The sequence below is a fragment of the Furipterus horrens genome, unplaced genomic scaffold (assembly GCF_987537825.1).
Source record: "Furipterus horrens unplaced genomic scaffold, mFurHor1.1.pri manual_scaffold_5, whole genome shotgun sequence".
Taxonomy (NCBI): Eukaryota; Metazoa; Chordata; class Mammalia; order Chiroptera; family Furipteridae; genus Furipterus; species Furipterus horrens.
Window position 1 is genome coordinate 161,432,193 of NW_028327175.1, and position 21,308 is coordinate 161,453,500.

At 49.4% G+C, this 21,308-nt stretch overlaps 1 protein-coding gene across 4 annotated transcripts in view; it reads left to right on the forward strand.

Annotated features, from left to right (window-relative positions):
* The window catches only part of CDH23 (cadherin related 23), a 366,095-nt gene that overhangs the window by 60,999 nt on the left and 283,788 nt on the right, over nt 1-21,308 (forward strand). For all 4 annotated transcript variants that reach the window (XM_090278159.1, XM_090278162.1, XM_090278158.1 and 1 more), the window contains exons 3-5: nt 8,344-8,486; nt 9,192-9,239; nt 9,355-9,447. In XM_090278159.1, the coding sequence (XP_090134285.1) occupies nt 8,344-8,486; nt 9,192-9,239; nt 9,355-9,447 (284 nt within the window). The remainder of the gene's footprint in view (nt 1-8,343; nt 8,487-9,191; nt 9,240-9,354; nt 9,448-21,308) is intronic.

Sequence of the window (21,308 nt, forward strand, 5' to 3'; positions counted from 1 at the left end):
CAGGCTGAAGGAACAGCGGCAGCACAGGCGTAGAAACTATGGTGTGCTAGAGGGATGACAGCAGTCTGGTGGGCTGAGCCCCGGGCTGCCATGAGAACATGACTGGCCACGGAGCTGAGGGAGGACAGGAAGGAGGAGCACTGGCCATCATGGTAAGGAATTCAATTTTAATTCTGCAGGAACTCGGTGGGGGGGTGCGGGGGGGTTCGTATTCTGAGGGGTGTGGTGCAATCAAAGGTCTGCTTTAAGAAGATGCTGCTGCAAGGTCAAACCAAGGAGGCATGGTGGATTCTCCGTACCCTTCACTCACTCTGTAGCACCCTCTTTGTGTTCTGGGAACAAACACAGCTTTCAGCTTTCCCCCACCCAGAAAAAATAACAGGCCTTGCATCCTGCCACTGCTCTGCCTGAGTTTCTGGGCCACCCTGAGTTTAGCAGGCAATGACTCACAGCTCTCCAGGGGCCCACAACACAGCAATCCCAGCAAATAACAACAATAATAGTAATAACAGTCATCTCGGCGATCAGCATGGGCCCCGCAGGGCTGCAGGGAAGCTGTGATTGTCCACCCCTTGCCTGGAAGACGGATGCAGCCTGCCACTCAGGGACGGAGGTCACTGTGGAGGGACATGTTGCCAATCCTTCACCTCCCAGGAGCATTTGCAGGCCGCTGAGCAGATCCCCATTCCAACCTGGGCCCCTGGACTCCAGGACAGGGTATAATGTCCTAGGATGGGATATTAGGCCTCCAGATGGGGTGTGGGGCCAGTTCCTGAGAGACTGGAGCCCAGTCAGTACCTAACTATGATTCCACTTGCATCCAAAGCCAAGTGCTACTGGTTTGGGCATTATTAGGTTTTGATTAGCCAGGCTTTTTCCTGTCCATTAGTGTACATAATTAAGAATTAACTTGCTATACTCTCTCCTCTCGTCCCGGCTCAGAGATTTTCATGACTTTTGGAAGCTATCTTCTTTTAACACCTCTAGGCAGTTGGCAGGATTCATTTATTTACCCACTGACTCTTCACGGAGTGCCTCAGGGATGCCAGCCCCTGTGTTAGCTTAGTGACACAACAGGGAACTTGATGGGCCAGGCCGCTGCCCAAGGGTCTTGGGGCAGGCAGTCAGCAAGCCAAGAGAATGAACAAGATCAGCTCAGAGAAGGGAGGGCTGTGAAGACAGTAACTCACTGTGTGGGGACACAGAGTGACTGTATGTCTCTTTAGATAGGTTCCGAGTGATCAAGAATTTAAGGAAGGCCTCTCTTAGAAGGTAATTCTTGGCCTACAAGGTGAATAATCAGAAGCATGTAGTGACCTAGGGTTGGAATATTCCTAGCAGAAGGCACAGCCAGGGCAAAGGCCCTGAGGCCACCACAGACTATTCAGAAACAGAAAGAAGGCCATGGGGCCGAGGCAGGTAAGCCCTGGGGAGCTTATATGAGAGGCAGTGAGAGGTGTTGTCTGGGGTTAGATCACTAGGACCTTGGACATCATTTAAGTTTTGATTTTAAATTTATTAATTGTGGTAAAATACACATAATGTAAAATTTATCATCATGACTGTTTTTAAGTGTACAGTGCAACAGTGTAAAATATATTCACATTGTGGTGAACCAGTCTCCAAAAGGCTTTACATCTTGCAAAACCGAAACTCTGCACCCGTTAAACAACTCCCTGTTACGTACTTCCCCCAGCCCCTGGCAGCCACCCTTAGTATTTGTCTTTTTGTGATTAGCTTATTTCACTTAGCACCACGTTCAAGGTTCATCCATGTTTGAGCGTCTTTCAGAATTTCCTTCTTTTTAATATTCCATTGTGTGTATATGAGAACTGTCCAGAAAGTATCCAGACACATAACAAGAAAAATAAAGACATTTACTGAAGAAGATACAAGATACAAGAAACATTGTACATAGGACAAGGACACATCAGTCCTCTTCAAAGTAGGCATCTTGGGACCTCACACAGTTCTCCCAGTCGCCATCAGCTGCTTTATCATATCTTCCTGAATCTCATCAATGGTCTGAAATCTCTTCCCTTTCAAAGGTGATTTTAGTTTTGGGAAAAGCCAGAAGTCACAGGGTGCCAAATCTGGGTTGGAGTGGGGCTGAGTCATCTGGGTGAGTTGATGTTTCACAAAAAACTGAATAAGATGTGATGCAGGAGCGGGCGCGTTGTCATGATGAAGCTGCCAATCACCAGTTGCCCATAGCTGCAGCCATTTTTATCATATGGCATCTCTCAACCAACGAAGAACATTGAGGTAGTGCTCCTGATTAATTGTTTGACCTGGACAGGCGGGCTTGTGATGGACAACACCTTCCCAATCAAAAACACAGTTAACATGGTCTTGATCTTGCTGCAACTTTGCTGTGCCTTCTTTGGGTGTGGAGAACCAGGCAAGTCCCACTGGGACAACTGGGCCTTTGTTTCCTGATCATAGCTGTAGACCCACCATTCATCTCTGGTTATAACCTTCCTGAGGAAATTTGGTTCATTGGTAGTGGTTTGAATCAAGTCATTAGCAACTACAGCACGATGTTCCTTCTGCTCTGGTAACAGAAGCCACAGAACAAGTTTTGTCACAATGCATTTCATCCCAAGATCCTGCGTCAGAATCTCGGACACAGTAGTTTTTGGACTCCTCACATCAGCTTTAGTTCTCGCACTGTCAGTTGCTGGTCTTTGCTGATTGCAGCCCGTACACATTCAACATTCTCAGGTGTTCTGCTTGCTGCAGGCCTTCCAGAATGTGGATCACTTTCAACAGACTCTTGACCATCTTTGAAGCATTTGTGTCACACTTTTATTTGCGCTGCACTCATTCCATCGTCCCTGAAAACCTTCTGAATCACCTGAATAGTTTCTGTGGAGATATGTTCTAGCTTAATACAAAATTTGATGGAGATTCATTGTTCTACTTAGTCATTTTGAGTGCGACAGCCACACAGTACACATGCTCACTCAACAGCATCTACCCCCCACTGACTAGTACAGTGAAATTGTCATCGTTCACACATGTACATTCCAGACCACTCTCCTTGGCTGCCAGGTTACATCGATGTTATGCAAACAGTTCTTGTTATATTAATAATGGTTGGACTTTTTTTCTGACAGACCTCATCTACCACATCTTAATTATTTGTTCTTTCATTGAGGGATACTTGGGTTGCCTCCACCTTTCGGCTGTTGTGAATAACGGTGCTATGAACATGGGTATACAGTGATTTAAGTTCTTTAAAGTTCCACTTTGCACTCATGAGGTTAGGCTGGGCCCCAGCCTGGGCTGGGTGGGCACAGAGTGGAGGGGCTAGCTATGCCCACTGGGTTACCTTCCCCTGGGAGGGCAGGGAGGCAAAAAGCAGAGGGTCCTCCAGCAGCACTGATTCAGCCAAGAGCCCTGAGACTGAGCTTTTAAATCATTCTGAGGCCCAAGGAGCCTTTCTGTGCATCTAAAATGTGAGCCATAAACCAGGCTGACTTACAGGCAGTGCTCACTGGTCTGGTTGTTTATGGCCAGAGTCCTTTCCGATTGGTTGATGCCTGTACTGTGCCCATTGTTAAATATTTGAATATCATCCTGCTACAAACTAGTCTCAGGATTTCCAAATCTGGCTGTGTGCCAGAATCTCTGGCAGGGATAGTAGGAGTTACTGTTTAAAAGTTAACACTCTGGGCTCTCCTCCACTCACCAACTGAGCCAGCTGGAGTCTGGGAATCTGTGTTGTAACAAGCTCCCTGGTGATTCTGATGCCACAGTCTTAGGGAGTATCTTATGTAGGTTCCCCCAGAAGCAGACCCTGGGATGAGGACTCAAGTACAAATAGTTCATTGGGAAGAGAATTCCAGGAAACAGGTGGGGGAGTGAGGACATGAGACAAGGAAGGGAAGGAAGCCGTAAAGATGCATTATCCACCAGGTCACCAGTGTGGGAAGCTGGAGATGAATCCTGTTGGGGGATTCTGAGAGCCAGTGAGGAACCTGGCCTCTGAGCTAACCCCTGACAGCTGAGGGAGTTGGGCCATTTATCCACCTTGTTACATCATTCTTTCTTTGAGTGCTGCCACCAAGGACATTAGGTCTCTGGCACTTCCTGTCTGTCCTGTATATGGGTGGGGCAGTTGCTAATGAATGGTGAGAACCCCTCAGGCAGTAGTCTTTGGGTCTGGCAGTGGGAGGTTGGGCAGGCTGGTGTGATGATGGTATCTTTTAAGGCATAGAAGGCATGCTACCAATAGCATCTGCTATGAAGTGCTGCCCAGCTCCCATCTCTCCACCATACAGGGGCACCCAGACCCTGTGAGTCATTGATTTTCCTCTTATGGCCTCATCGATTGCTGGTAGGAATGTAAATGGTGCCACTGCTGTGGAAAAAAATTTGGTGGTTGCTCAATAAGTTAAGTGTAGAATTACCATTAAACCCTGCAATTCCACTCCCAGGTTGATACCCAAAAACATGGAAAAGAAGTGTTCAAATAAAACCTTGTCCACAAATGTTTATAGCAGCACTGTGCCCAATGCCCAAAAGGGGGAAACAGCCCAAATGTCCATCAACTGATGAATGGATAGACAAAATATGGCATAGCCATGCAATGGAATATTAGTCATAAAAATAGATTAAGTGCTAATACATGCTGAATGAAAGAAGACAGACACAAAGACCACATAGGATTCTCTTTATATGAAATGTCCAAACCAAGCAAATTCATGGACAGCCAGGAGAGGAGGAATGAAGAGTAACTGCTTAACGAGTATGGGGTTTCCTTTTGGGGTAATGAAAATGTTCTGGAAACAGATAGTGGTGATAGCTGTACCACGTTGTGAATGTACCTAATGCTATTGAATTGTACAGTTTAAAATGGTTTAAATAATACATTTTACATGTATTTTACAATGGGAGGAAGGAAGGAAGGAAGGAGGGGAAAGGAAAGGGAAAGAAAGAAAGAAAAAGAAAAGGAAGAAAGAAAGAAGAAAGAAAAGGAAGGAAGGAAGTAACAAACTGTAGGTATCGGCACAGCCTGGGTTGCAGGGTGTACTGTCTGTTACTCAGGTGGGAAACAAACCCAGAATGTGACGTGTGTACTCCAGGGTCACACAGTCAGGGATGGTCCTGCTGAGTGGCGGCTTCTATGGACATTGGGCTGCAGTTGGGCCCCTTATCTTGGCCTCATTTCTACGTGAATGATAAAAACAGAGGTTGCTGGAAGCCGCCCTAGTGGAAATAAGGCCTGTGTCCTGGTGAAGCCAAGGCTATGCCCAGCTTCTGCGGAGTGGCAGAACAGCACTGGGCGGGGGAGTATGTGCCCAGCTGGAAAATTGCAGGGAGTCTTGTCTTAAATATAATATTAAATCGGTACCTTTAATTAGTAGACTTAGAAAAGGTCACTAGCAATTACCTGGGACACAAAGAAGGCGTAAGCAGGCAAGAGCCCGTGAGGAAGCTGAAAAGGACCATTTTGAGCAGCACATAATTGAGGAGAAAATGGATAAAAGTCCAGAAAATTACAGGGTGTGTGACAGCAGCTGATGGCCCCATCCCTGTCCTGCCCAGCACCCCCACTTCTTGGGAGAACCTGAGCTTCGGGCCTCACAGAGCCATTTGGAATATCTGGCCGAGAAATTCGACCTTGGCTGGAGGGCCATTGTGGCTTTCCCAGAACCCCATTGGCCAGCCGGGAGCTTGGCCCCATCCCCACCCACCCTAGCTGGGCTGGGCCCTGAAGGAAGTTGGCAGGTGAGAGGTTCAGTCCGGGGGGCTACCACAGACTCATTGCTGCACTGTGGATAAGCAGAGCCCCTTTGGGCCCCAGTTTCCTCTTGTGAACTTCTCGAAGGCTTTTGGAAATAGCTGTATTCCTCAAACTTTGCCACTAAAGGACCCTTGAGGAAATGTGTATCCCTGGAAGTCTGGGGGAGATTGGAAATTTTTTTACAGTTTTAAGATGTCTTTAAATATTACATTGTGTTCCAAATATATTCCCACTCCATATAAAATAATTGCTTGTCATTGAGCAACATAGATGCTTTGGGAAGATGTGCTTAGTTTCTCATATATCTGCTCCTTCCTCATGTAGAAAGAGCACTGTACTAGGAGTCTGAGAGTCTGGAAACTTGGGTTTCGGTCCTGACTCTATTGCTCACCATTGTGCTTTAGGAAAATTGTTAAATACCTTTAGCTTTTCCATCTTTAAAGTGGGAATATTGGGCTCCCCAAATAGTTTCTAAGTTTGTTTCAACTCTGTTCCATTATTTTATTCCTCCTTCTCCCGCTTCTCACCTCCTCCCATCACCTTGGATGCTGCCATGTCCTACTCTGCTGTGTGACCATGGAAAGGCTGTTTTTCCTCTCTGAGCCTCAATTTCCTAATCTGTAGAATGGGTATAATAATGACTGCCAAAGACAGTTGCTGGAAGGATTTGTGAATGGGCCTAGCACCATATCTGGCATATCACAACAGTCTAATGATTGCCCCATATATTCCTTTTCCCAGTGTTGGACTTGCAGTCAGAGTTTGATAGAGTCAGGTCCCTGGATGTCCTAAACTTTGAGTTTGCAGATCAAGTGTTGAAATATGTAAAGTTGTGGAAACAAACATGGGTTTTGAACCCAGAGTGCCTGCGCTTTGAATTCCAGCTCTGTTATTTGTAACTGTGTGGCTGTTGTAAATTACTTAATCACTCTGTTATCTTATATGTTATGGGGAGAATAATAGCAAGGATTGAATTACACAGTACACTAGTTCACGGAACTTCTTTAGCCCAGTGTCTGGAGTGTGGTTAGTGCTTCGAAATGTTAGCTATTGTTGTCATGTTAGAACTGGCTTTTAAAAGTTCACCTAGAAAAGCTCATTAGTGTTCTTTTCTAGATAACATTCCCAGAGTTTGGAATCTCTCCTTACTTAGCCTGATCATTGAGAGCTATTCAGTAAATATGAGAGTCAGGATTTGGGGAAGAGTGTCTGTCCCATTTTATAGGGTAAACTGAGGCTTTGAAAGAAATGATTGGCCCAAGGCCATCGTTCTAATTTAACCAGTCCTTTGAGAGTCAAATGAGAGACTATAACCTCTCTCTGCAGAAAATGACACACTGTATACTCCTAACATTTTGCACAGTTCCTGAGGGTATAAAGATCTCCTGAAGCTAAGATGACCAGCTGATCCAGTTGCTTGGGACCTCCTAGTGTTAGTATGTGCTCTGCCTCAGTCCTAGACAAACTAGAGTGGTCGCCACCCTATCTGAAGGCTACCTAGGGAGAGCTGTGAACCCCAGGAGATGCTATACTACACTGGGACATCCTAGGCAAGGCTGTAAGCCAGGCATCCTGAGGCCCAGGGTATACTCTGGCCAGGGCTTTGTTTCCTGGTGAAGGGTGACACCTCAGTCTTTTTTGTGTGTGTGAACAGAAACTAGACCTTGTCACTCAGCACTAGACTGGAGTTCCTAGAGGCTGGGCCACATGTTCCTAACCTCTGTGTACCCCAGTGCTTACCACAAGGTCAGTACCTAGTCACTGTTGAATGAATGCCAGGTTTTGCAAAATATTCTGAATTAGAAAGGGTGCTTCCATTTGCAAAAGTCTGAAATCCAACTCAATTGACTCAGGCAGAAACAAAAGGGGATGTGGATTTATTAGTTCATATAGCCGAGAACTCCAGAGGATAGAGCTGACATGAAGCACAGCTGGTTGCGGACCCTCGCGCCATCAGGACTCTCTCTCCATGCACCGTTTGCTTCTGTCTTCCTCCTTGTTGGCCTCGTTGTCAGGTAGGCTCTTCCTGTGTGGTGGCGAAGACTGCTGCCAGCAGTGCCAGTTCAGCCACTCCAGTGGAAGGAGAGCTCCTCTCCTTCCCAACAGTTTCAGCAGAAATCCCAGGGTAGCTTTGTTCAGCTAGCTTGGGTCACATGCTCATCCCTGAGCCAGTCATTGTGACCAGGAAGGTGGAATACTCTGATTGGCTAGGGTTGGGTTACATGCCCATCTTGGAACATAAGAATTGAAAGTTTGGGGGCCTGTTCTCATTGAGCCTCTTGGAGAAGGGGGTCTCCACATTAAAATCAGAAAAAATGGGGTATAGGCACAAGTCACAGCTATCCACTACACACCAGAACATGGTGAATGATGGTTCCCTGTTATAGGCACGTACACACTGACGTGCGGCCAAGGTGGAGGTGGGGAGCCTGGTCAGAGCCAAAGACGCAGGAGGTCTTGCGGTAGTCAGTGACCTGCTGGGGATCTTTTGGGTGACTGCTCTCCACTGGGATTCAGTGACCTGAGCAAGGTGCTGAGGAATGGACCGACCCCCCACTTTTGCCTTCTGCTCTCTCCCTTGTATACTCCAGGTTCCTCTGTGACCCAGTTGCTGGCTCGAGACATGGACAATGACCCTCTGGTATTTGGTGTGGTTGGTGAGGAAGCCTCCCGCGTCTTTGCTGTGGAGCCTGACACCGGTGTGGTGTGGCTCCGGCAGCCACTGGACAGAGAGGTATGACCTCAGTCCCTTCCTGGGAGGTAGGAGTAGACCCTGGGGTAGGACAGGTCATCATCTTTGAGGGGCCTTCCTCTGAGGCCCCATTTTGACCCTGAAGGAACATCTTCTTCCCTGAATGGTGGCTCTTCCAGAGCTAGTGCTTGGACTTGGATTTGGAATGAGGTGGGTGGGCGTGTCTCCAAGCAAGGGGCAACATTGGATAAGCAAGAGGGCCAGTGATCCTGGGTTCATCCCCTGTAGTGTGGGGGCTCCACGGGGTATACAAATCTACCCCTGCCCCAAGCAAATGTCCCCCCAAAGGACATTTTCCAAAGACCTGGGAATAGATGACTCTCTAGCCCTTAGCAAATGAAGGTAAGAGCTTTAACAAAACCCCAACTCCTGCTCTCTCCTTACATTTGAAGAAGTGGCCACAGAGGTATCTAGTGACTTGTTCAAGGTCAACAGCAATTTAAAGGTAGAGGCCAGATTAGAACTCAAGACTCTTGTTCCAATCTTATTGCTCTTTTATGAGAAGAATCCCTATCCCGAACCTGCTTCCCCAACTCAGGGGGCACTGCTTGTTTTTTAGGGAAGCCTTTGGGCACCCCATCTCAGACCAGCTCCCAGGGCAATGCTGGAGGTCTCTAGCCCCATGCAGAGCACTGGGCTCAGCACATCTCTCTGACTACCCTCCTCCCTCCCTTTCCTTTCTTTCAGACCAAGTCAGAGTTCACAGTGGAGTTCTCTGTCAGCGACCACCAGGGGGTGAGTATTCCCAGAAGCCCCTGCTGCCCTGGGAGGACTGTTCCTGGGTTCCTCAAGTGGTGGAAAGAAGCCAGAGGCCAGTGCCAGCACTGACTCCCTGCCCTTCCCTTGCCAGGTGATCACACGGAAGGTGAACATTCAGGTCGGAGACGTGAATGATAACGCACCCACATTTCACAATCAGCCCTACAGTGTTCGCATCCCTGAGGTAGGAGCTACTGGGTCACACTTGGGGGACACTGGGAACCTGCTGCTGGGAGTAGGGTAAAGAGTCAGCTGGGACAAGGGCATGTCCAGCTCTTCTTCTTCTGCCCACACCTCAGCTCAGGCACCCTCTCTGAGGGTATGGGCCCGTCAGCTGGTCAGGAAGAGTGGGTTGGTGGGGGTCTCGTGCTTGAGAGAACTTGCCTCCGATGAGCCCCAAAGCTCCAGCTGGAATCAGGGACAAGACAGAGGCTAGGAGGGACCAGCGTTGCATTCTTTTTTCTTCCATTCATAGCCAGTGGGGGCCTTGGGCAGGTGGGTTGGCAGCCCCAGACCTTCCTGTTTCGGCCAGAACAGCGCCCCTTCACCCCCAGGACAGAGGGAGCATGTAGCTCCAGGAAGGGACTTTCTTTGCTACTGTCCCCCTGGACCTTGGCTCCTTTGAGTCATCTGTGTACCCTGAGCATGTTTGCATGAGTGCATGCGTGTAAAGCCATGCCGCTGCTGGTAACTGAGAAGTACAAATTATTGCATTACAACGGTTCGTTAATAACCTGGCTGCTGGCTCACCATGCCACCAGGATGCTCACTGATTGCTATCCCTCTCCCTGATGGCTGATGGCAGTTTTCTGGGCTGGCAGCGATTCAAAGACCTTGAAGGTGGTGGGTAAAGAGCTTCTAACTGGATGTCCCTCAGGCCTGCCTTCAGGGCTCTGGTTGAGGCAGCAGTGAAGGGCTGAGGTGGAGATGATGGGAGATGCATCCACTGGAAAGAAGCAGGCTAGCACCATTGCCAGTCCTGGCGCCTTTGTGTTATAGGTCATTGGATCAGGTAAACTGGAAGAACATTTGGAAAATACCTATTCAGTTTATAGATGAGAAAGCTGAGGCTCAGAGTGGTAGAGTGACTTGCCTACAGTCACACAGCTTTGACTTTGTGCCTCTTGATTCCCAGCACAGCCTTAGATTCCCTCAAGGATGAAGAGACCTTGTTTCGTGCCCCACAAGTACCTGTTTCTGGCCCTCCTTGCTCAGCTGTGAGTCAAGGGTCGTAAGCTTATTCCAGACAGAGGAAAGTGAGGACAGGTGTGTGGGTGGGGACATACCAGAGGTTCCCATCCCCTGGTGCAGCAGGATATAATCAAGAAGAGCGTACAGACCCAAGCATGGGCTGTGGTGCCCTGAGCTGTGGCCGGCGTGCCTGGGACTGCAGCTTGGCTCTGGGCCCTCTCTCATTTGGAAGCCTCCCTAATTTAATTAAGGGTCTATACGTGCCAGCCTGCACTACGAGCCTGGACTCAGAAACCAAGGGCACGGCTTGGAGTTAATGAGCCTTGGACCCATTGCTCAGCTGCCATCCAGGCAGGCATGGCTGCCCTCTGCCTTCCCTCACAGGGGCAGCAGGCAGCAGTGATGGCAAAGGGGTGAGAGGTCATAGTCCTCCCCAACCCTTGGGCTGGGCCAGCCTTTTCCTCTCTCCATGGCCAAGAGATATGACCTCCAACACCCTGATGGAATCTCCAGGGATTCTCCAAAGGCCTCTACTCCAAGGAGAGAGTCTCTTCCATCATTCATTTGTTTAACAAATATTTATTGTCAGCTGTGGGCTTGGCGCTCTGCCAGGCTCTCACTGCATGGAGATGTGGGAGGCCAGAGGAATGTGCAGTGACAGGAACCAAACTAGCAGCACAGGACCTTAGGCTCAGCCCCTGCTCTGCTGCCAGATTGCTGGGTCCATTTGGACATGTCACTTAACCTCTCTGGGCCATAGCCCTTCTTATCTGATAAAAACAGAAGACAGGCAGGATAAAGTGGCCTTCCTCCTGCCCATCAGATTAGGGGAGAGTCTACTGAGAGGGGCTAGCTGCAAGGACATGCAGTCCTTGGAGGAAGGCCCGCGTGCTTTACTCGCTCATGTGTAAACATCCCAGGGTCACTTTGCTGGCCTGACACTCGATCAGGGATGCTCAGTGTGGCCAGTGGAGATGTGGTGTCAGCTGGATGGAGGCCGGCCACTGCTGACCTGAGCTGGCTTGGCACTGACCAGCCTGTTGTGGTCACCTGAGTTAGAACTTAGCTGCCTGACTCAGTCCCCAACAGGGTATCGGAAAAGGACCTGCTGACTCCTGGCCTAACGTTGAGGCCAGGGCCTTCTGCTTGCATTGAGGCTACCCTGGCAACCCCAGATGCCTACCCTTGAGAAGTGTTACTTGTGGCAGAGGCCTTGCAGTTTTGAACAAAGTGAGAAGGCAAACTAGAGACACAGGGACATTGTAGATCCTGTGAAGCATCAATGCTCAGGAGTTGCCAGTGATGAGAAAAATCTCAGTGGACTTCCTGGAGGAGGTGGATTTCAGCAGAATCTTGCCAAGGTGAGCAGTAGAGCTCCTGTATTGTGTCAAGGGAAGAGGGAGACTAGAGGTCAAGACACCTGGGTTTCACTCCTGACTGTGTCAGCAACTGTCTGGGTGAGACTAGATATGTCACTGTCCCTCTGCTGGCTCAATTCCAGTGGCTATTAAACTAGGAAGTTGGACCAGACCCCCTTCTAGGTTTAACATCTATGATCTGAGGGTGAATCCAATAGAAGAAGCCCTTCTTTTCCCTTGAGTGATAGCAGAGAAGCTCCAGTGGCCGCCTCTATGCACTCAGCTCCTCTCTTGACCATCCCAGCCATCTGCACCTACCCGTTACCTTTCCCCAGCCCAAGAGACCCTGATATGTTTGGGTCTGTTGTGCTCATAACCCAGGGACAGGCATGGGGAGCAGATTATAAGAAGGCAAATTCTAGGTCTATGTAAGGAAGAATTTCTAAATAATACCTGCTCCACAATCTACTCCCCTGCCCTACTGAGGGTGTACTGAGCTCCCCAGCCCTGGAGTTATGCAAGCAATAGCAGAAGAACCATGTGTTTCAGAAGCCATTCGGTACTGAGTGTTGGAGAAGTGATGAGTCAGAGGGTCCCAAACACACACCATCAGAATTTCCAGGAGGACTAGTTAGGATGCATTCAGGGTGGGGCAAAAGTAACTTTACAGTTGTGAATCCTTGAAGCCCAGAGTTTATTCTTGTATTATTATTTATTAATTTTTGTATTATTTTCCATATGAACAACTGTAAACTTCCTTTGCCCCACCCTGTATTCCTGGGTCCTTGCAATTCTGAATCCATAGTTTGGGGAAAGCTGGCCCAGGAATCTGCATTTTTCACACACTGTCCTGGTGACAGTGAGCCCTAGAGGATGACCTCCCTCGCCTTCCCCACTGGAGGGTTTCTGAGAGGTTCTGGGGCAGCCCATCCTTGAGGAGAACTTTCAGCCTGTCCATAGCTGCCTGGAGACATGACCCATGGCTAACCCACATCCTCAGACCTGGAATAGGAGTGAGTAGGAGGCGGATCAAGGCCAGGCACTGCCCCTTTTCTGGGAGAAGCTCATTGCCCCAGCTCACCCAAGCCTGCCCCCTCTTCCTCTGAAAGCCCCTGCCCTGGCCTTAGGAGAAGCCAGGCAGCTGTGTTTGGGTTTGTTTGTTCTTGGTTCCCCTCTTGCCCACCCCTCTCCCCTCACTAAGCTGTTCTCCATGTGATTATCCATTTTATCAGGGCGAAAGGCCCTACAATTCACTTGTCGAAGCCCTAACGAGGTAGCGTGGATGCTTTCAAGTCCGTAAAGAAAGGGAAATCCTGCTAGAATTGGCAACTTAATTCACCAAGCCAGCCTCGACAGACCTCATTAAGTCCCCGTGTATTCATTTCAGGCTAATGGCTGTCATGCTGACTGCTGTTTGATTTGCTGTAATAGACTTTTATGTCTTTCCAATTTGCTCAAACGTGTTTGCCTGTGTCTGTGCCCAGCAGTGCTGCTTCAGTACCTCCGTTTGGGGTGCGTGCCCGCCTTGCTGACCTTCAGTGCTGTCCCGTCTCATGCTGTTGCTCGCCTCCTGGGGCCGTGCCCTCGGCCCTGGAGAGCTGAGCCCCAAGCCAGTGTGTTTGGGCTGGAGAATGGTGTGAGGTTAGAATGAGATGATTCCAGGTGGCTCCTTGGATGGGCCTTTGGAGTCTCAGGGATGGCTATGTCCTTGAAGTTCTGACAAGTTCATCTACCTTCGCTGGGCAGTGGAGGCTTTTATCCATCAGGCCTCAACCTACATTTCCCAGCTTACCTTCTGCTAGTCCTCCACACGAACACTCCTGTGAGCACAGGGGTCAATGCAATGTCTGTGCTTGTCTGTCTCTTTTCTCACACTCTGACATATACATATGCCCTAACAAGTACTGGAGTGGTTTTCTTCACTCAGCCTGACTCAATTCTGCCTGTCCTTCAAAGCCCAAATGGACCCATCATGCCTAGATCCACTCAATTTTTTAAAAATAATGAACACAACAAACATTTGTTGAACAGCTGTGGATCAGGGGCCAGGGATCCTAAGCTGATGTGGACATGCAGAGTAGAGAAAAAGGACTCTACAATTTGCCAACTGTGCAACTTTGGATGGTGGCTTAACCTCTCTGGACCTCAGCTTTTTTCTCAATAAGATGGGCAATGATATTTGCCCTGTGGGGTCTTTGTGAGAGCTCTAAACAAAGGCAGGGAAGAGCCCTTCGGCCAATTTGTGGCTCATAGTATATGCAATGAAATGCTGGTGATTAAGGCCAGGGTCTTCGTCATCAGGTAAGGTAATTTTATAGAGAGAAAGACAAGAAAGTGGATGTCTAACTACATCTAAGTGTATTAAAAGCTACGATGCTTAGGAGTGCAAAGTGGAACAGAAGTACTGTGGAAGGAGTGACCTGGCCGATACACAGGATGAGTGAAAATTTGTTAGAGAAGGGAATTGTGGTGTCTCTGAATATCATGTGCTTTCTGAGATCCTTTAGCCTCTTTTCATATATTGGAATTTCCCCGAAAGGGAAGTGAACTCTAACCCTTGACAAGAAACCCTGTGGCTATGTGGGTATGTGTTCCCCTTGCAGGTACCTACTGTTACCTCATGGAAATAAAGCTGGTCTGGAAGTAGGCTCCCTGCCCAGGTCTCTGAGACAGACAGTTTCTACACAGATCTTTGTCACTGGTGGCTTCAGGTGACCAGCTATGAGGTGGATATGAGGCTGGAGGAGGGGAGTGGTTGAAGTGAGAGGAGATGACAGTGGCCGTAGAGACTGAGGGTCCTTGCCTGAGCCTCAAAGCTGGTTGGGGGCAGGGTCACACCCAGAACTCAGCCTCCTGGCCCTGGGTCCCACTAGGCCACACCAGCTTTCCATGTCACTTAATACGGACAGATAAGTTATTCCTCCCTGTACTTACCTCCATACTAGAGATGGCAAAGCAGGGAGAATAGTATTCTAGGTGATCATTTGTTAATGAAACAAAGTAATTTATTTCTAAGATAATAATAATAAGTTGATGTTGTTACTGTTATTGAGAGTCTTCTATGTGCCTAATGCTGTGTTTTTCATGAACACGCTGAGCCCTAACCACCACCTCATTAGGTAGTCACTCTGCTGTTCCCTTCCTATAGAGGCGGACATAGAGGTGGAGAGGTAACTTGCCCAAAGCTAGTTAAGAATGGAGCCAGGATGAGAAGACAGATCTGGTTATATGACTTATGGCAGGTAGATCAGTCCTATGGACATGATTATACCTGCCTCGTAGAACAGTTGTTAGGATTCGAGTAAATGGGACCATGTATGGGAAATGCTTAGCTCAGGGCCCCTTCTAAGTAAGTGCCCAATAAAATGGTCACGGCCATAGTTGTTTGGATGTCTGTCTCTCCTGCCAGACTGAGCAGGGATTGAGCTGGGTCATCTGTGTGTCCTCAGCGCCCAGCTGGGGGCCTGGCCGATGGAGGGCAGAGCACTGCTGCTCCCTCTGCCCCTTGGGTTAGAACAGCAGGAGCATTTACACAAAGTACCTTGCCCAAGCCAGCTTGTTTCACCCAGGTAAGGGGTCCTTCGTTGCTCACAATCCAGGGTGGTGGTAAGGAGCAGCCAGGCCTGGTGCTGAGCTGGAGAGGGTGCTCACACATGCTCCCGCACCCCACACTGCACTTTCCTTCTGGGGACACCCTAGAGCTTCTTGCTGGTGCTCACTGGCGCCCTCTGTTGCCCACCATTCCCGAATCTCAGCCATGCCATTTCTGTGCTGTGGGCATGTGGGGAGCCCTGGAGGGGTAGCCAGGCCAGGCCAGAACATGCAGAGATAGACTTGGCCAAGCTTATTATCACCTGCTGAGCCCAGCAGCACTGCCCCCAGCTGCCCTCCTCGAAGCGTGCCCATCAGATGCTGAATGATTTATAAACTACATCCTGAGGTTGCAGCAAGAGGTGGGGAGGAGGTGTGGGGGGCTCTCCCACTGACTTGGGCCTGCCATTTCCCCAAGGGGTCAGCTCTGCTCATGAGAGGGTTGTCTCCCTTGCCAGGGGCAGCAAACCTCTTGACGGCCATATTAATTTATTCCTTGGGGCCATGGTGCCCAGTACCCCACTCTGCATCTGTAACCACACGCCTATTGATCTGAGAGAGGAATACCAGTAAATAATCTCAGGGGCTCTGGGTCCTGCTGGCCAGAGCCAGAGCAGTTTGTTCTAGCACAGCGGCAGCCCCATGCCATGTCTCAGTGCCCCTTGTGAGCTCCCTGAGATGTGTATACCTTCTCTGGTCTCCTCCCCCTGTTAGCAAGTGGCAAATACCTCCTACCTCATGGCAGGCAGGTGCCATAGCCTGCAGCTTCCCGGACTGTGAGCTTTGGGCTTGTAGCAATGGAGTGACATATGCACATGGGCAAAGCAACTGGGCCACCTGTTTGTACGTAGTCCTCAGGTCCTGTGTATGTATGTGTGGCTGTGTGTGCATGTGTGGGTGTGGTGTGTGTGTTTCTGTGTGTGTGTGTGTGTGTGTCCTTATTTAAGTAATATCATCCCTATACCTGAATTTTTTCTCTCTTTCATTTGTCCTTATGACAGCTCTTTAAGTTAGGGAAGGATTATTCTTCCCATTTAAGAGATGAGAAAAACTGAAGCCAAGACAAGTTCATCAACGTCTCCCAAGACCCCCAGAGTCAGATATGCTTGCAACTAGAGCCATAGTCTTGTTCTTTCTCATTTTTCAGCATGTTTGCAAGTGTTGTTTTGCAACTTTGCCACCACCTGCTTGGGATTTGCCAAAAGTTGCAAGGATTAGGCTTTGATACAGCCAGGATAGGGGACCCTGGGCCTTGTACACAGGCTTAGGGGTGTCACCACCCCCCTCCACCATACACAGGCTCCAGGGGTCAGGTGGAGAAACTTCACTCAGAGCCCACTGCCCACTATTTGGAGAGAGGACCACCCTGGTGGTCAGGACCCAGCTGTGGTCATAGTGACACCCTTTCCTTGTGAGCTTCAGATTAGGTCACTCCCAGAGGCAGCCTATAAGATTTGGCCCACGAATGTGCACACAACATAGTTCATGAGAAATAGGATGCCTACCCACACAGGTAAATGTCATCTGGCTCCCCCTGCCTGCAGGGAAGATTCAACATCTTTCTGCCACCTCCTCCTAGGTATTAGGTGCTCAGAAGAGAATAAATGGAATCCCACAAAACCGGGGCTCAAAGAGCTCAGCCAGCCAACACTCAGAAGCTCCTGGCTCCCTCCTGCACCCCGTGGAATGAAGCGAAGTTCCCCCGTGACCCCTGCGGCACCTCCTCATTCCATGCCCGTGGGGACATGGCCAGGGCTGGAGGTCTGCTCCCTCCACCCTCACCCTGAGTAGAGAGGACAGCGTGGGAGCAGGGGACCGAAGGAGTCCAGATGTAATTAAAATTATTTTGTTTGAATGGCAACAGTGTTCTTAATGACATCGGTTTCCTCACCGATTTTGGAAGGGAGTCTTTGGGGACCCATATAATTCTATTGCAATGACTGCACGACCCTCTGCCATGAATACAAAGCAGGGTCTGTGTGTGGAGCCCAGTTCCCCTGCATTAGCAATTCCCTAGCACATAAGGGACACCATTTACTGTGCCCCCTGCCCTTTAAATAAACAAGCTCTAAATGGAAGGAGATGATAGCTGCCCGCTAGGAGATGTGCCAGCTGCATTGTTGGCCTGTCAGCCTCAAGTTCATCTGTCGCCTTTCATTTCTCTTTCTCTTAAATGTTCTCCTCTCCCCTGTGGTAGGTCTCCTGCCTGCACCCCTCTTCCTCCAGGCAGCGGGGTCTCCTCAGACACTGGGTGGGAGGCAAGCTTAGGAAACTGATGGTCAAAGAAGCAGCCAGGGCCAGCTTTGGCTTTACTGCATGAGGACTTGTGCCCCATCTGTGACACGGGGACCCTGAGCCCCACTGCAGCATGGCATGATGGCCACAGAGGCTCCGGCTTCAAACTGGGGGCAATGAGCAAGGTGTGTAGTCTCTCAGAGCCTCAGTTTCTTCATCTGTAGAGAGGGGATATGTCGGGGTTGTTGTGAAGGTTTTACTGTGAAAGCATGTGTACGAAGCACCACACCCAGGATAGCTGATTGGTTTCGAAAAATTCTTGGAGAACTTTGAGAAAGCTGATTGAGGTCCAAGGAGCTTGACACGTAACCTCTGTTGCTACAGGCTGATTGGCTGATACTAGGTTTTAGTGATAAACTTATAGTCAAGTGGGAGACAAGAAATGTGTGGAAAACATGAAATGAAGACATGACAAGGAAAAAAATGGAATCCGGGTCATTTGGAAATAATTAGTAATAGGTTGAGAACATTCCAAATGGACTCCTCAAACACGGCACCAGAGGGCCATCAAAGTGACTCAGTTCAACAACACATTCTGTAGAGGTCAACAAAACCTAAAGGAGTAAAAACTTTGCCCAAGGCCCCCAGAAAATCAGTGGCAAACCAGTGAAGACTGAAGGTAATCTGGAAGGTTCTCAGGAAAATGGTTTCTGGAACCCACAACGCTGACCCCATCTCTGGGCTAGAGGCACGCACCACTTTTCCTGGTGAAGCCTGGATGTCTAAAGCTGGGGTGGCAATGGGGAGGTGCTGCGTCCTGGGCTCCTGCAGCCCTTCCAGGCCCGAGAGTGGTGGTCTGGTGGGCACCCTGGCAGTGCAGGGCACAGGGGCCCCCGTGGGCATGTCCACAGCCAGGAGCATGCTGCTGCTGTCTCTCCTGTTCGCAGGGGCCTTGGGCTTTTGTCTCAGCCCCTCTACTTACCTGAACAAGTTCAAAAATATTGTCAAAACAACTTGGGGACAGGCCCGGCAGTCCCCCTGACATTGAGGCCTGCACACACAACTGGCTTGTTTTGATGTGTTTGCAGACTGCCTGGCCCACCTTGTTTTTAGCCAGGAGGGGGAAAATGAGAGCGAGAGACAGAGAGCTCTTGGTTGATGAAATTATTATAATTTCTCTGATTCCTTAGCAGCCTTTAATTACTTTGCAACTTTGTGGCACTGGCTGGAAGCTGGGAGGGGCTGGGCTCTCCCTCTTTATAATAACCTTAAGTGCAAGCCTCCTATCTGTCTATTAAAAAGCCCACTCTTCTCTCCAGATGTGATAATGCAGCCAGGAGAGCTCACCTGGGCTATAATCACTAGGTGCAATATGATCACCCCTGCTCACGGTCTTCATTAGTCAGCTAGCCCACCTCCAGGCATAGGGACTGAAGTGGCCCCAGGACCCCACTGTGGGCAGGAGAGGCCAACAGGACGCAGGGTGTGGGTGCCAAACCTTCCTTGGGCTGGCTCAGCCAGTAGCAGCTTCTCCTGTCTTGCTTACCTGTTAGTGCAGCTCAGTGAATGCAAGTGGGGTGAGCTCTAACCTGGAGAGGGCCAGAACCCCACCATCTGGGGCTGGGAGACTTGGGTGAGTTACTTCCCCCTCCCAGGGCTCAATTTTCCCCTCTGTTAAATGGGGCTGGTTGTGCTAGGCCTATCCATCCCATCAGGGGGATTAAGGACAGGACAGGCAGGAAGGCCTTGAGCTTATAGCCTCACACACATGGGGCAGATGAACCCCAGGAGTATTTTCTCCAATGCGCCCGTTCTCGCTTCATGTTTTCTTTTTTTTGAGGGAGAGGTGAGGAGGTCTATGCCTTACTTAAGCATAATGCAGAGAAGGGAACGATCCTAAGTGCTCAGCTTTACGAGTTATTGCAAAGCGAACACATTTGTACTGCCACACCTGCATCAAGAAACAGAACCTCTCCAGCACCTAGACTCCGCATGAGGACCTTCCCAGTCCATCCCCCTCTTCTCGGGGGTAACCACTATCCTGGCTTTAACCCATGGAAGATTTTGCCCATTTTCATTTTATTATATATACTCTATTTGGTTTTTATTATCACCTAAGCCCCTGGAACTGGCAGCCAGCTTCCTCATGGAAGTGACTTCCCACAGTGGTTGCCCAGTGGTGCAGTTAGTGGTTTAAATCTCCATCTCACTGCTCACATCTTGGAGTCCCCAGGAAACTTCCTGTCTCAGAAAATGGGTATGGTGCTGATGCAGGGTTGCCACCATGCAGGTGACATGTGCAATGCTCAGTTGACAGCCTACACTGGTAAGACTGGAGGGATTGTCCCCTGTGGGCATTACCTCTAAACAGCCTCTCTCTGGTCAGGGGTCATCTCTGCAGGTGAATATAGAGCTGCCCAGGTGCAGGGACTGGAGGCTGCCTGGGGCAAAGGCAGTCATAGGAAGCTAAGTGGAGTGAGTGAAACTTGGGTTGAGAGGAATAGGAAGGGAAAAAAGGAGGGTCCCTTTCCCCATACTGTCTCCTTCAATTCCCGCAGGAGTCCTTCATGTTGGTAAGAAAGGTACGATTGTTCTCATAATATGGCTGGAGAAATGGGCCCAGAGAAGTTAAGTGGCTTGCCCAGGGTCACACAGCAAGGCCCAGATTTTATCCTCATGTACGACCCTCAAAGCAAGTCCAAAGTCCAAATGCATTTTATCCCTAGCATGTCCAGTCAGGGTTTGGGATTTACTGTAAGCCTGCTGCCTTCAGAGGAATAGCTCTGAGTCTGGAGAAGGTGTGTGTGTGGGGGGGGGTGTTTGGTAAGGACAGGGGTTCTTCTGATGTGACCTTTATTCTGGCCCAGCATCTCCAGTCTCCCTCGAAGCTAGGGCTCAATCAGCAACCCAATCTCAGCCTGCACAGGAAAACACAAAAATCTTTAAAGGTTTCTGAGCAGCTTGAAATGATAGTTTTTTGTTTTTGTTTTTGTTTGTTTTTTTCCTTTTTCTTTCCTGGTCACGGTTGGAGTAAGAGACGGAGGAGGGAGAAGAATAACAAATTCCCGTAAGGTCTTATCTTTCTCCCCACCTCCCCAAACCATCAGATCCCCCAAACTTAGGGGCCACCAGACCTTAAAAAAAATTCACCCAACAGCCCAAAAGATGGAGATGGAGGGAAATGCAACAGCAACTAACTACTGGGGCGGAAAGCCCTAAATGGTGTGGAAGTAATGCCTAAAGTGTGCTGGCGATTACAGACATTCCCACGGAGCCACGCTCCTCGGGCTGCACGGGCCAGTGCCAGCAGCCGTGGGAAAATAAATAAATAAGTGAGCAAGCCTCAGAGATCCCGTTAACTGTTGCTGTGCAGAGGGAAGGATGAGGCAGGTCACTAGTGAGGGGCGGAAGGGGCTAGACAGGCTCATTCATTCATTTATTCTTCCTGCCATCCATTCATCCCACAGTACTAAGTGCCTGTGAGGTGCAAGGGATGTTGCTAAAATTGTCCATGGTGTTCTGACGCTGGTGGCCAGAGTCCCACCTGGCTGTCAGGGCCTGACCCCTGCCCCCTCTCCAGACTCCCCTTGACTCTGCTTTCCATGCCACAGGGTCTTTGCACAGCCATCCCCTCTCCCTTTTCATGAACTCCTATGTCCCCTGAAGTCAT